We start from the raw sequence: 12,161 nt of genomic DNA on the forward strand, positions 1-12,161 counted from the left end.
ACAAAGCTAGGCATCAATATATAGCAAATAAAAAAATAAGTGATGAACTGATTGATAAGTAGCAGTTCCAAGTAGTTGTGCTATGAGTGATTTTTAAAATAATTAAGGCTTCTAGCTAAGGATAACTATGATACCAATCATACATATTTTGGGGGCTTGAAGATTTATAGCCTTAATGATGTATTTAGGCAATGAAACAACTTCGATGACCAAACTTCTGGAAGGTATACATGGCAAGGTAACCTGTTGCCTGGCCATCCCAAAACTTCAAGAGGCTTTAAACTGAGATGTCTAAACATGGGCCAAAGTACTTCATATCATTCCCATTTCCTTTTCTTCTTTAAAGATGTTCAAATCCTGTCCAGCAGCACTGCCATGACACAGCTGGATCCCAGAGAGGATGGTTTGCAAGCTGATGATGCACCCTCTCTCTCAAACCTTAAAACCTGACTTTTGGCAGCAATCAACATCAACTAAGAAGGAAGGATTTCTAAGAGAGTACCTTCAGACAGAGCAGACAACAGTTGGATACTAGACTCTCAGCCATAAACTAGGAAGAGAAGGAAACAGGATCCCAGATCCACTTAACTGGTCCAGAAAAATTTGGCCTTGTAGCTACACCCTGGTTGAAAAGCCTTGTCTAGTTCAAAGGTATTCAGGTGCTAAGGGAACAAAGTATTTTAAAATGGTGATTCCTTCCTAAAGTAACTTAAAGTATCCTTCCCAATTAGTCATTAATCAAGGAAATTACAGAGAAAACTACATGGCCTTTGAATGGAAACCTATATTTCCCAAAGACTCCCAAATTCACCAACTAAACAAACACCAGTTAAACAGAAACATCACAACAAAGTCACACACTCTAAAATCGTGGGCATCTATGGGCATTCCCAAATATTGTAACTCTAAACAAGCAGATTATCTCTTTAAGAGTCAGGGGGCATCCTTATTCCCAGCTTGTTTTAGGCAAGTAAGCTCTTATTTTATTTTTAAATCCCAAGCAACTGACATTCAAATGACAAATGAAACTGCCCCTATCTTTACATCTAGGAGATTCTTAATAAGCCAAGATGTGAAGAAAGAGTCAGGTGCTAATACAGGAGTATATCTCCTCTAACCATTATTTATGGTATTTTACTTATCTTCTCACAGCACCTCTGAAATCTATTTCCCCTGCCTCACCAACACTATTTCCCCATTCTCAAATAAAGCCTACACATGGCTGGGTGGTACTGTTGTTCTGCTGAAAATATTCCTCAAAAGAAATTAGTTAATGAATATCACAAAATATGTATTTATTGCCAGCAGTATGGCAATACAATGGACAAGAAGTCCTCAACAGAAACCCATAGAGATCAAGTGACCTTCTCAAGTGCTGTAATTCATATCACAAAGAGAAACATCAGCATTCATGTATCTGTCAAAAATTGATCTAAGTTTTTCCTTTTGCTATTAAAAAAACACCAACACCAAACCCTACATGACACATGAGACACAGTGCCTATAACACAGAGGGCACTATTTTATTAAGGACATCATAACAGATCTAACCCAAAGAATCTAAAGGTAGGACAGGATCAAGCTCCAACACAAATAATACCCACAGTCAAAAGTTCTGAAAGCACATACTTAAGAAGGCCAAATACTGCCAGTGTATATGCAAAAAAGGACTCTACTCAACCAAAAAAAAAAGATTTTTACTCTTAAGCAAGGTTCAGAACTTACTAAGAATAAGACAGCTTTAGATCTGTAAAGGGACCTGAGAGATCATCTACACAGGAAGAAACAGATATAGAAAAGGAAACTAACGTGTTCAGAATGATATAGCTATCCTGTGGCAGAGCTTAGAATGGTACCTGAATCCTGAATGGATGTTTGCTCTTTCCACTACACAATAGAGAAAGAGTAGGAAAGAATAATGGAGACACCTAGGAAAAGAAGTAAGAGGAAGGCGAGAGAGATTTTTTTTAATCCCCAAATAATGGCAAAGTGCATGATTCTAAAATAACTATTTGCAAATTTGCAGATGAATCTTACACATGAAAACTATCATAATGAATTACTTGTTAATATGAAAAACAAGAGAACTACTGTAATTTCATCTAGAGGGTTACAATGTTTAACTCACTTCAAAGAATATGAATTAACATTAACAAGATCTCTATCTAGGACTCACCCAGCTGCTATAGCTTCTCAGGCCCCATTCAAACCTAAGTTCTTTCTCTCCAGATCAGCTCCACCAGGTTCTCCAGACCTGTCAGATTCTGTCATCCACAGAATCCAATTCTTGCATACTGGTTTCAAGCTCCTCTATTAGGGTCTTGCCTTGGGCAGCTGCCAAGAGTGAGGAAAGATGCAGACTCATGCTAGAGATTAGAATCCTCTAGTCTCTCCAGAAGGAAAATATTTTGTGCTTATTTATGCCTCCACTGCCTCACTATAAGAATCTGGGTTCACCTCCACACCAGTGAGAAATCAAACCTCACGCCAGCAAAAAAATAAAAGTTATACCAGGTGTTACCAAACTGGAAAGACTTCCAATATGGGGCTGGTGAGGTACTGTCAACCAAGGATGAGTCTAACTAAGAGGAATAGCTTATTACCAGATGTTTCCCTGCCTGGTTATTTATTCCAGCCAAAGCATTTCATTTCTGAGTTGTAGTCTATAATGTAATAAGGCATGGAAGAGTTATGCTTCCACCATCATTAGATCATATATCTTCTGAAAGATTTATTTATGAAGCTACCTGCTCCAAACTAATCTGTTCTCCCAAAATCCAGTTCTGTTTCTCCAACTGTCCCCAAGGTTTCTGATCTCTGAACAACCTCTTCCAGTTGTATTCACAACCACGTAACCATTCACTTGTTTCAATCTCAAACAGTATCAGTTCGGTACAGAAAACAGAGTAGGGACTAAAAATCAAGATGTCTGGATTTTGGTCTCATCTCTATTTCTCATGACCTGTGTGACCCTGGCCAACTCTGTCCAAGACCTTGGACAAGTTTGGATCTTATCTGTTAAATGAGGAGATGCAACCAGAATAAGGTCTTTAACTCCCAAAAAGTCTGTGGATAGATTCCATTGGGTCCATGAAATTAGACAGGGAAAAAAAAGTACAACCTTATCTGAATATAATTGGTTTCTTTTGTAATCCTACACATATAAAAACATAATTCCAATAAGGGGGTCTGCAGACTTCACCAGATTGTCAAAAGGGTCCATGATGCAAAAAAGGATTAAACATTAAAAGGTTTAAATATTTTAAATCTTTTCCAATCCTAAAATTCTCTGATAAATCAGTCAAGAAGCATTTAGGCACCAACCACATGGTAGGCACTGTATTAATCAAGAGAAATACAAGACAGAAGATAGTCCTTGCCCCCAAGGAGATCAAGGTCTAATAGGGAAGACAAAATGAAAACAACTATTGACAAATAAGATATATACAGGAAAACTGGAGATAGTCACAGAGGGAAGGCACTAAGATTAAGAGTATTCAGAGAAGGCTCCTTGTAGAAGGTAGAATTTTAACTGAGAACTTAAGGGAAGCCAGGAGATGGAGATGAAGAAGGAGAGAATTCTAGGCACAGGGGACAGCCAGTAAAAAAAAAAAAAGGCCTTGCAATACCTTATGGGAGAAACAACAAAGATTATTAGAGATGGGGGAATGTGAGAGAATTAAGATATAAGACTAGAACTGCAAGAGGGAGTCAAGTTATGAAGGTACATGAACACCAAACAGAGGATTTTATATTAGATCCTGTAGGTGATAAGGAGCCATTGGAGTTGATTAAATAAGGTGAAGATCTGATGAGACTTGTGCTTTAATTAGATCAATACTTGATACCAGTACCTCCCCTCTGTTGATTATCTCCACTTTAACTTGTATATTACTTCATTTTCTTGCACTTTGCTTTACTACACTTCACAAATATTTCAATGTTTTGTTACAAATTTAAAGTGTGTGGCAACCCTGCATCGAACAAGTCTATTATTGCCATTTTCCATCAGCATGTATGTCACCTTTTGGTAATTCTCACAATATTTCAAACTTTTTCATTATTATTATATCTGTTATGGTGATATGTAATCAATAATCTTTCATATTACTTTGGTAATTGTTTTGGGGTACCACAAAGCATGTCCAAATAACTTAATAAATGTTGTGTGTGTTCTGACTTCACCTACTGGCCATCCCTATCTCCCTCTTCTGGGGCCTCCCTTTTCCCCAAGACACAACAATATTGATATTAGACCAATTAATAACCCTACAATGGTCTCTAAGTGTTCAAGTGAAAGGAGTCAATTGAGGAAGCAAACTCTATTGTTTTCTTATTTTAAGAAATTGTCACAGTAACCCCAAACTTCAGTCAGCTGTCATCAACAGGGAAGAAAGACTATCCACAAGCAAAAATGGTCAGCATTTTTTAGTAATAAAGTATTTTAAAATTAAGGTAGGTACTTTTTCTAGACATACTACTATCACACATTTAGACTACCGTATAATGTAAACATAATTTTTATATGTACTGAGAAACCAAAATATCCGTGTGATTCACTTTACTACAATGGTCCGGAACTGAATACAAAATACCTCAGAATTATGCCTATATCTTCCTTGTACATATATGAGTACACATGTAGACTGTGAGTACCTTCAGAGTAGGGACTATCTTTTACCTTTCTTTATATCTCCACCTGTGAGCATAATACTGGCACACAGATACTCAGAAATGTTTACTTACTAAGTGGAGAGACTTAAGACTGGAAGACCAAACAAAAGACTATTGCAATAGTCTAGGTGTGAGGTGAGAAGAACATGCACCAGAGTGGTAGTAGTTAGAAAAGAGAAGGGGGCACATAATAGAGATATACCAAATATAAAATCAAAAGACTGGGAGGAGGGGAGGGGGAATAGGTTGAGAGTGAGATGACACTTAGGTTGTAATCCTGGTGAATGGTAAGATTGTGATCCAGGTGAATGGTAGGGCAGTGGTGTCCTCGACAGTAACAGAAAAGTTCAGAAGATGTGAGAAAGATGGCATGGAAGAAAAGAGTTCCAATTTAGACATATTAAAGTTCAAGATGTCTACAGGACATCCAGTTCCAGAAGTCCAACAAAAAGAGAGAGGGTCTGAGATGTAAGCTAGGATGTTATCAGGGAAATTAGGGATGGATATGTAGATTTGTAGATTTGAGAATCATTAGCATAGGAAAGAAAATGGAATCCCCTGAAGCTAACAAGATCCCCAAGTGAAATAGTACAAAGGAAGAAGAGAAGAGGGCCCCAGACAGAGACCTGGGTACACCTGCTGTGAACCAACATGACCTAGACAAAGATCTAGTAAAGGAAACTAAGAAAGGTCACCATAGACAGGTAGGAGAACCAGGATATAGTAGGGTCAGAGAAACCTATAAAGAATCACAGAAAGAAGTTACTGTTGCCAAAATGAATGAATTGCCTAGCTGTCAACTTTCAACTAATGAATCTCTTCAGACTTAGCTAGACTGGTCCTTTAACTATATAGTCTATCACCTAAATCACGTTCCAAAGCGAAAGATTTCAAATATTTCCATCAACTCAATTTTATAGAGCCTTGCATACAAAAGTCTCCAAATAAATGTTTTTGTTGGATTTATTTTAATAAAGTCCAATACCCTTCTACATTTGCACTAATTACACTACCAAACCCTTGACAAATGTACCCCTCCAACCATTTTTTCACATCCACTGGAGATTTGACTCCCAGGAAGGGCCAAAAAAGAGAGAGAGAGAGAAACCAAATCTCCCCCCCCCAACAAAAATATCTCCACAAAAATCAAGATTCCCTATGTTTGTATAACTGGATGGCCCCCTTAAATTTTAACTCACTCAGCCACTGACCCAAGCTCTCTAAGCTCTAAATACCTCCTTTCAACACTGACCTGCACCTGCCCAGTCCAATCCCAACTAGAAGTCAATAGGCCTTAATGTACACTAGCTCCTAGAAAGAGTTCATGCTAAAATTCCCTAAACCTTGGCTGTCCTGCTACAAGATCATGCTCTACTCCCCCAAATCTATGTATACTGCACACTGTCACCTTAGAGAGGGGTAATAAGACAATCCAAATAATGAGGTCAAAAAAGCCACTGAAGATTCATACTCTACCAACAGAGTTTGGTTCCTAAGAGTTGGGTGAGGAAACAAGTCCACAAGAGATAGGGTAGAGTCGATGGTCATTCATCTTACCTCTTCCAATCCAAGACGCTGCCACGAGCTTGCAGTTATGTCCATACATGGCCCACATTTTACAGACTTCGATACAATTCACCATCACCTCAAACCTCTACTTTCTGGGGAAAGTTTGTGAAGGTTTGTAATGAAACTCCAGCTATCGTGACACACTACAGAATGGGTTTAAGTTGACTGACACGAGGATTAGGAAACGGTACTCCTAGCCCACAAGAGCCCCAAATGGAAGTGAATGCAAAGCGGGACAAAATCAAACCCCCACCACCTGAAAACCATGACCTTATGGCCCTAAGGAGGCTGGTCTCCCTCGTTCCCTTCCCTAGGTAGTTGGTGGAGGTTTAGGTTTTTTTTGTCCAGAATTCTGGTGCCCCCTCTGGCCTACCCAAGAATTGTTCCAACCCCTAGAAGCAGCCCCAGAAACGGCTAAATCTGTGTGTGAAGAAGAGCCTTCCTCAGCAGCGATGACCTCCGTCAGGTCAGGCCGGGTCTGCAGCCAATACTACAAACTGAAAGAGTTCCCCCGCCCTGACAGACGGTCGGACAGACAGGCAGACAGACGTGCACCGCCCCTTTCCTTCCTCCCCCCCACCACTCACTTCCCCACTCCCGGGCCCACACGGATCTGGGCAGCATTGGCATCTGGAACCAGGATGTGATTTACCTGACACAGCTTTGCCTTTGCCGAAGTCACCCTAAGCACAGTCTGTCTGTGGGTCTATCCCACGTCTGGCAGAAGAGCCCCCGGAAGAGATGACTTCCTTCCAGCCCAACAGGCCTGTGCACCCCTCGGGGCCCCCCGATGCCCTCCTGCCCCAGACGCACGCTGCCCGGCTGGGGGCCCCCCAAGGTCCATGTGGGCAGGGTCGGTCTGCGGGAGCTCCGTGCCGCCCTCAGGGCGCCCGCAGAGGTGCTGCAGGGGCTAAGGGATGGGCTGGACGACGAGCATGCCCGCTGCGGTGGCGCGCGGGCTCAGGGGCAGCGCGAGGCCTCCGCCGGACCGGGAGCGGCCAGGTCGGGCACTCAGGCCCGCCGGCAGGGTAAGACGGCCGAGCGGGATCGGTCCCGCTGGCGGGGCGGGCCGCGGCGCAGCGCCGCGCCTCGGCGGGCTCCCCGGCCGGGCAGGAGCCGGGGAGGCGGTGACGGCGGCGGCATGCTCCTCTCCCCCTCCCCGCGCCCTGTCCCCCGGCCCGCGGCCACTTACCCTGGCGGCGGCGGCGACGGCGGCGACGGCGGCGTCAGGCCCGGGCTCGGCCGCTCACTAAGTCCCCTGCGCCGGCAGCGGGAGCCACAACATGGCGACGGCGGTGGCGGGCGGGGCTGCGGCTCCGGGGGCGGAGCGGGGGCGGGAGCCGGACGGGCGGCGGGCCCTGGCTGGGGCGGCCCGGCGGGGAGGGACGTTGAGCGGGAGGAGGGGAGAGGAAGGGCAGCAGGGAGGCAGATCGGCGAGCGGGCGAGCCGCCCACTCCCGACCGGGACTCCCGGCCGCCCGGCGACTGCTCGGCTGCGCAGGGGCTGCCCCCGGCCTGAACCCCGGCCTCCCCATGCCGCGACCCGGCCCTGCCCTGCCCGCTGGGGCCCGGCCGCGCCGCGCTACACCGCGCTGCGCCCTGCTCCACCCTGCCCCGGCCCCGGCCCGCAGCCGCTGCCGCCGCCGGGGACGCTGGGGAGCCAGGCCCGGCTGCGCACACTCCGACGGCCGCGCGCGCTCCCTCCCGGGCCGCGAGCCAGCCCCCCGCCCCTCCGGACACGGACCCAGGCACTCGTGCACACGCGCACACGCGCGCCCCCCGGGACCCTGCCAAGGCACCAACCTGCAGCTCCTCTGCACGCGGCCGGCGCGCTTTCCCTTAGGAGCCCGACACCCCGTTTCCCGTGTTCCCCGATTCCTCACCTCTGGGTCCCGGGGTCATTTTTGGAGGAGGGCCTGGAAGTGGCCAGGCCCTAATTAACTAAGCCTAACAAACTGGTTGGTGGAGAAGGTCGGAATCCAACCCCTCATTTGACAGCTGGGGAAACTGAGGCCCACGTTACTGACAAGTGTCAGGACTAGAACTCCTGTCTCCCAGCCTCTATGCAGCGATGCTTCAAGGAGAAAAACTTCTTTCATTCATGTACCAAACGAATAAAGCATCTTGAAGGGATCAACTCGGGGAAGATACAAAACTAAATTAGGATAGGTTCCTATCTTCTAGACGCCAGCAACAAGGAGTGGGGGTGGGGACGAATAAACTATGCTGGTAAACTGAATACACTTTAAAACAAGCACATTAAAACAAGCATGCATAAAAGTGCCTAAGGGTATGCTTCCATTCTACAAAAGCAGGCCGGCCGGCTAGGTCCTAGTGCCCACTAGGTCCTCGTATTTCTTGGGGTCAGCCGGCTTTTCTAATGGTCTCTGGTTGCACACCCCTCCCCCTTTCGGAAGGTTGTCGCAGTCCGGGTGTGGCTCTGAAAAGCAAAAGCTGCTAATTACGGTGTTTAACAGTGAGGACAAAAGGGCCAACATCAATGGAATGCTACCTATTTGTAAGTACTTTATGGTGGCAGGGGGCCGCTCTCCACCGTCCTATTAATTCTGTTTAATGGATCTTTGAGAACCTTAAAAACAAATGTTTATTGAGCAGGGTCTCTTTTCCAAGGAGTGTGGATGCAAATGAATTAACTTATTTATTATACCTGCCCTCAAGGAGATTACAATCCATTTGGCCTACGAGGACATAGGTAAAACAATATATTGGAAAGTCAGGTAGCATGCAACCCATGCCTGATAAGCATACAGTAAACTCCATAGGAATTCATGGGAAAGACAGAGCACTGCAATTCTAAGTAATTAAATAAGGCTTCATGAAGGAGATAAGACCTGAACCGGGCCTAGGAAAATGGGATTTACGAGAGAGCAGCAGGAAAGGACATTCCAAGTAGAGCAATCACAAAGGTAAAGAAAGATACTGGAAGTGAGAATGTTCATGGCATATCTGGGAGACTAGTCAAAATGTTAGTCAAACGTTTTAAACTACCTACTGTGTGCGTTGAGCTCCTAGTAGGAGCCTAGAGATTAGATTGGAAGGTTAAAGAAAAAATCTGGAAAAAGCATTTGAGGAATGCAAAGGGAATAATAAAGATAAACCTAGGGATTGCCCTACAGCATGGGGAAGTCAGTCGAAGTTACTAAAAACAAGAGTAAAGTGTGCTTACCTGGGTTTGGAATTATTCCCCCTTTTCCCCTCCCCACTGAGTCCATCAATAATCGTTAAAATGGAAGGAATACTTTTAAAGCCAAGTTTGTACTTAGACCAGTAGATAGAATAGTGGCTAGAGCACAGGATTTGGAGTTAGGAAGACTACAATTTTAATCCTATTGACTAGCTCCCAAGACCCAGGGCAAGTCACTTTAATAGCTATCAGCCTCAGGAACTTCCCCAGTAAAATCAGAATGATAATAACAGCACCTTACTGGATATAAGTAAGGATGGAATGGGATCATATATGTGAAGCAATTTGCAAAACTTAAAGGCAGTATAAATGGGTAGCAAAGATTGGGTTGTCCAGGTTGTGTAGTTTTGGTTTGTTTTTTGTTTGTTTTTCTTTGCTTTCTATCCCCAGGGCTTAGCACAGTGCCGTTACACAGTAATTGTTTAACAAATGCTAGCTTAGTGACGCATTATTAGCTATTATTTTTGGTCCCAGGACAGGGCTATACTTCGTCCCCTTCCTTTAACCCCAGCCATCCACACTACTTGAGATAGTTAACACTAGCCGACCTTCCCACCCCTATCGATAGCACTAGGAACCACTGACAAGTTTACAACAAAAACAAAGACCTGATCTCAGGAACACTTTGGAATCTAAAATTAACCAGCAGAAGTCTACAAGTGGAGCCTGAGGTAATTGTGAGACTTTCAAGATACAGAAGTCAAATAATTTACCTGAGATCAAATATGTGACTAACCTTGAAAGGGAATGTGAGTGACCTATAGCTGCAGATTGAAGGTCTTTTCATATGAATGAACAAAAAAAGATAATGAATCAAGGAAGAAAAAAAAATTCAACAACTCAATACAGTAATGGCACTAAGAAAATTTTCTTGACTGTAACAATGAGATTATATCATTAAGGCAGAGTTATTTAACCTGAGGTCGGTGAACTTGGATGGGAAAAAAAAAAAACCACATCTTCATTTTTCACTAACCTCTAGCTGAAAGATGCATTTCCTTCCATTATGAAAGTAGGCAACAAACATTATTCTGAGAATTACAATGTGAACTCCTTGAAGGCAGGGGCTACATTACTTTTTTTGTTGGTTTTGTTTTGTTTTGTTTTGTTTTTGGCATTTTTGTGTGTCCTCAGAACTTGGGGAGAAGAGAAGGGGAAGAGAGGTGGTTAGAGAAGGGATAAGCATTTATATAATGCCTACAGTGTACCAGGCACTATGCTAAACATTTTATTGTTATAATCCCCATTTTACAGTTGGGGAAACTGAAGCAGACCAAGGTTAAGAGATTTGCCCAGAGTCACACAGCTAGAACAAGTCTGAGACTGGATTTGAACTCAGGTCCTGCTGACTCCAGGCCCAGTGTTCAACCCATTGGACTACCTACCTAGTTGCCTCTAATATGTGCTGAGCATTTAGAAATCACTTAAGAAATGCTTATTGATTGACTAAGAAGGGGGTACACAGTTTTTACCAAAAGTTTTGTTTTGGTTTATTTTTTTACCAAAAGTTTCCAAAGACACAAAAAAATGTCAAGAACCCCTATATGACCAACATCATTAGTTTCATGTATGATGGGAGAAGGGCCTGTCCGGTCCCAAATGCTGTTCCAAGTGGTCAACTCAGAGAAGGAGCAGATCAAGAAATTTATCCTGAAGGATTCCCATGGTGTGGCAAAAGTTTGCTCTGTTGGTCAGTCAATAAGCATTTATTAAGTGCCTACTATGTGCTAGATATGAGTAGCTAGGTAGCAAAGTAGATAGAATGCCAGGCCAGGAGTCAGGAAGACTCATTTTCCTGAGTTCGAACCTGGCCTCAGAAACTTTAGAGCTGTGTGACCCTGAGCAAGTCACTTAACCCTGTTTGCCTCAGTTTCCTTATCTGTAAAAATGAGCTGGAGAAGGAAATGGCAAACCACTCCAGTACCTTCACAAAGAAGACACCAAGAGGAAGAGTTGGACACAACTGAACAACAGCACTGGGAGACACAAGGCAAAAGACAGTGCCTGCCCACAGGGATACAACAAGCAAATGATATGTGAACAAGATTATACAGAATAACCTGGAGATAATCAACACAAGGAAGTCCCTAGTATTAAAAAAAGATGAAGAAAGCTTCCCATAGAAAGTGAGATTTTAGCTGAGACTTGAAGGAAGCCAGGAAAGCCAAGAGATGGAGATGAGGAGGGAGAAAGTTCCAAGCATGGGAAACAGCTAGTAAAAAAGCTGGATAACCCAGTATCTTGTTTGAGGAACAGTAAAGAGGCCAGTATCACTGAGGATATATTCTGAATATGTAGTAGATGTTAGATATGAGAAGACTGGAAAAAGGAGGGCAAGTTATAAAAGGCTTTGAAAGCCCAAACAGAAGAATTTAAATGTTGAGAGAAATTAAAAAGGAAAGGATTCTAAATTCCATCAGATTCAGAATGAGAGACTAATTCCCTGGTTAGCTTGGTACTGAAAAACACCAAAAGCTGTCTAAACCAATTAAAAGTACAAATAAGCCTTCTGCCCTGGCTGCACAAATTTTGACTAACATCAAATAATAAAATAGTTCTTACTTTTATTTGTTCTAAACTCACCTGGCTGAAGCTACAAAGGGTGTCCCCTCATTCTGCCATTTAATGAACAAATTTTTTTCACATTAATGATAATGGTCATGATTCAAGGGATTCATCATCTAAAGAGGACAGTGTTCTTTCTACTATACTGC

The 12,161-nt window shown here is 43.6% G+C and overlaps 1 protein-coding gene across 4 annotated transcripts in view; it reads right to left on the reverse strand.

Annotated features, from left to right (window-relative positions):
• Positions 1 to 12,161, reverse strand: part of ZNF592 (zinc finger protein 592) — a 71,470-nt gene that overhangs the window by 57,730 nt on the left and 1,579 nt on the right. Inside the window, exon 1 of one of the 4 annotated variants that reach the window (XM_069098730.1) lies at positions 8,126 to 8,530. The exons of 1 other annotated variant lie outside the window; for it this stretch is intronic. In XM_069098730.1, the coding sequence (XP_068954831.1) occupies positions 8,126 to 8,144 (19 nt within the window). In that variant the 5' untranslated portion in view covers positions 8,145 to 8,530. Of the gene's footprint in view, positions 1 to 6,895; positions 7,010 to 7,435; positions 7,556 to 8,125; positions 8,531 to 12,161 lie in introns of those variants that run through there. 2 more of the 4 variants (XM_069098732.1, XM_069098733.1) reach the window with 2 other exon arrangements.

Source organism: Petaurus breviceps, unplaced genomic scaffold (assembly GCF_028583685.1).
Source record: "Petaurus breviceps papuanus isolate PSGF00001 unplaced genomic scaffold, PetGlider_PUasm1.0 37, whole genome shotgun sequence".
Lineage (NCBI taxonomy): Eukaryota > Metazoa > Chordata > Mammalia > Diprotodontia > Petauridae > Petaurus > Petaurus breviceps.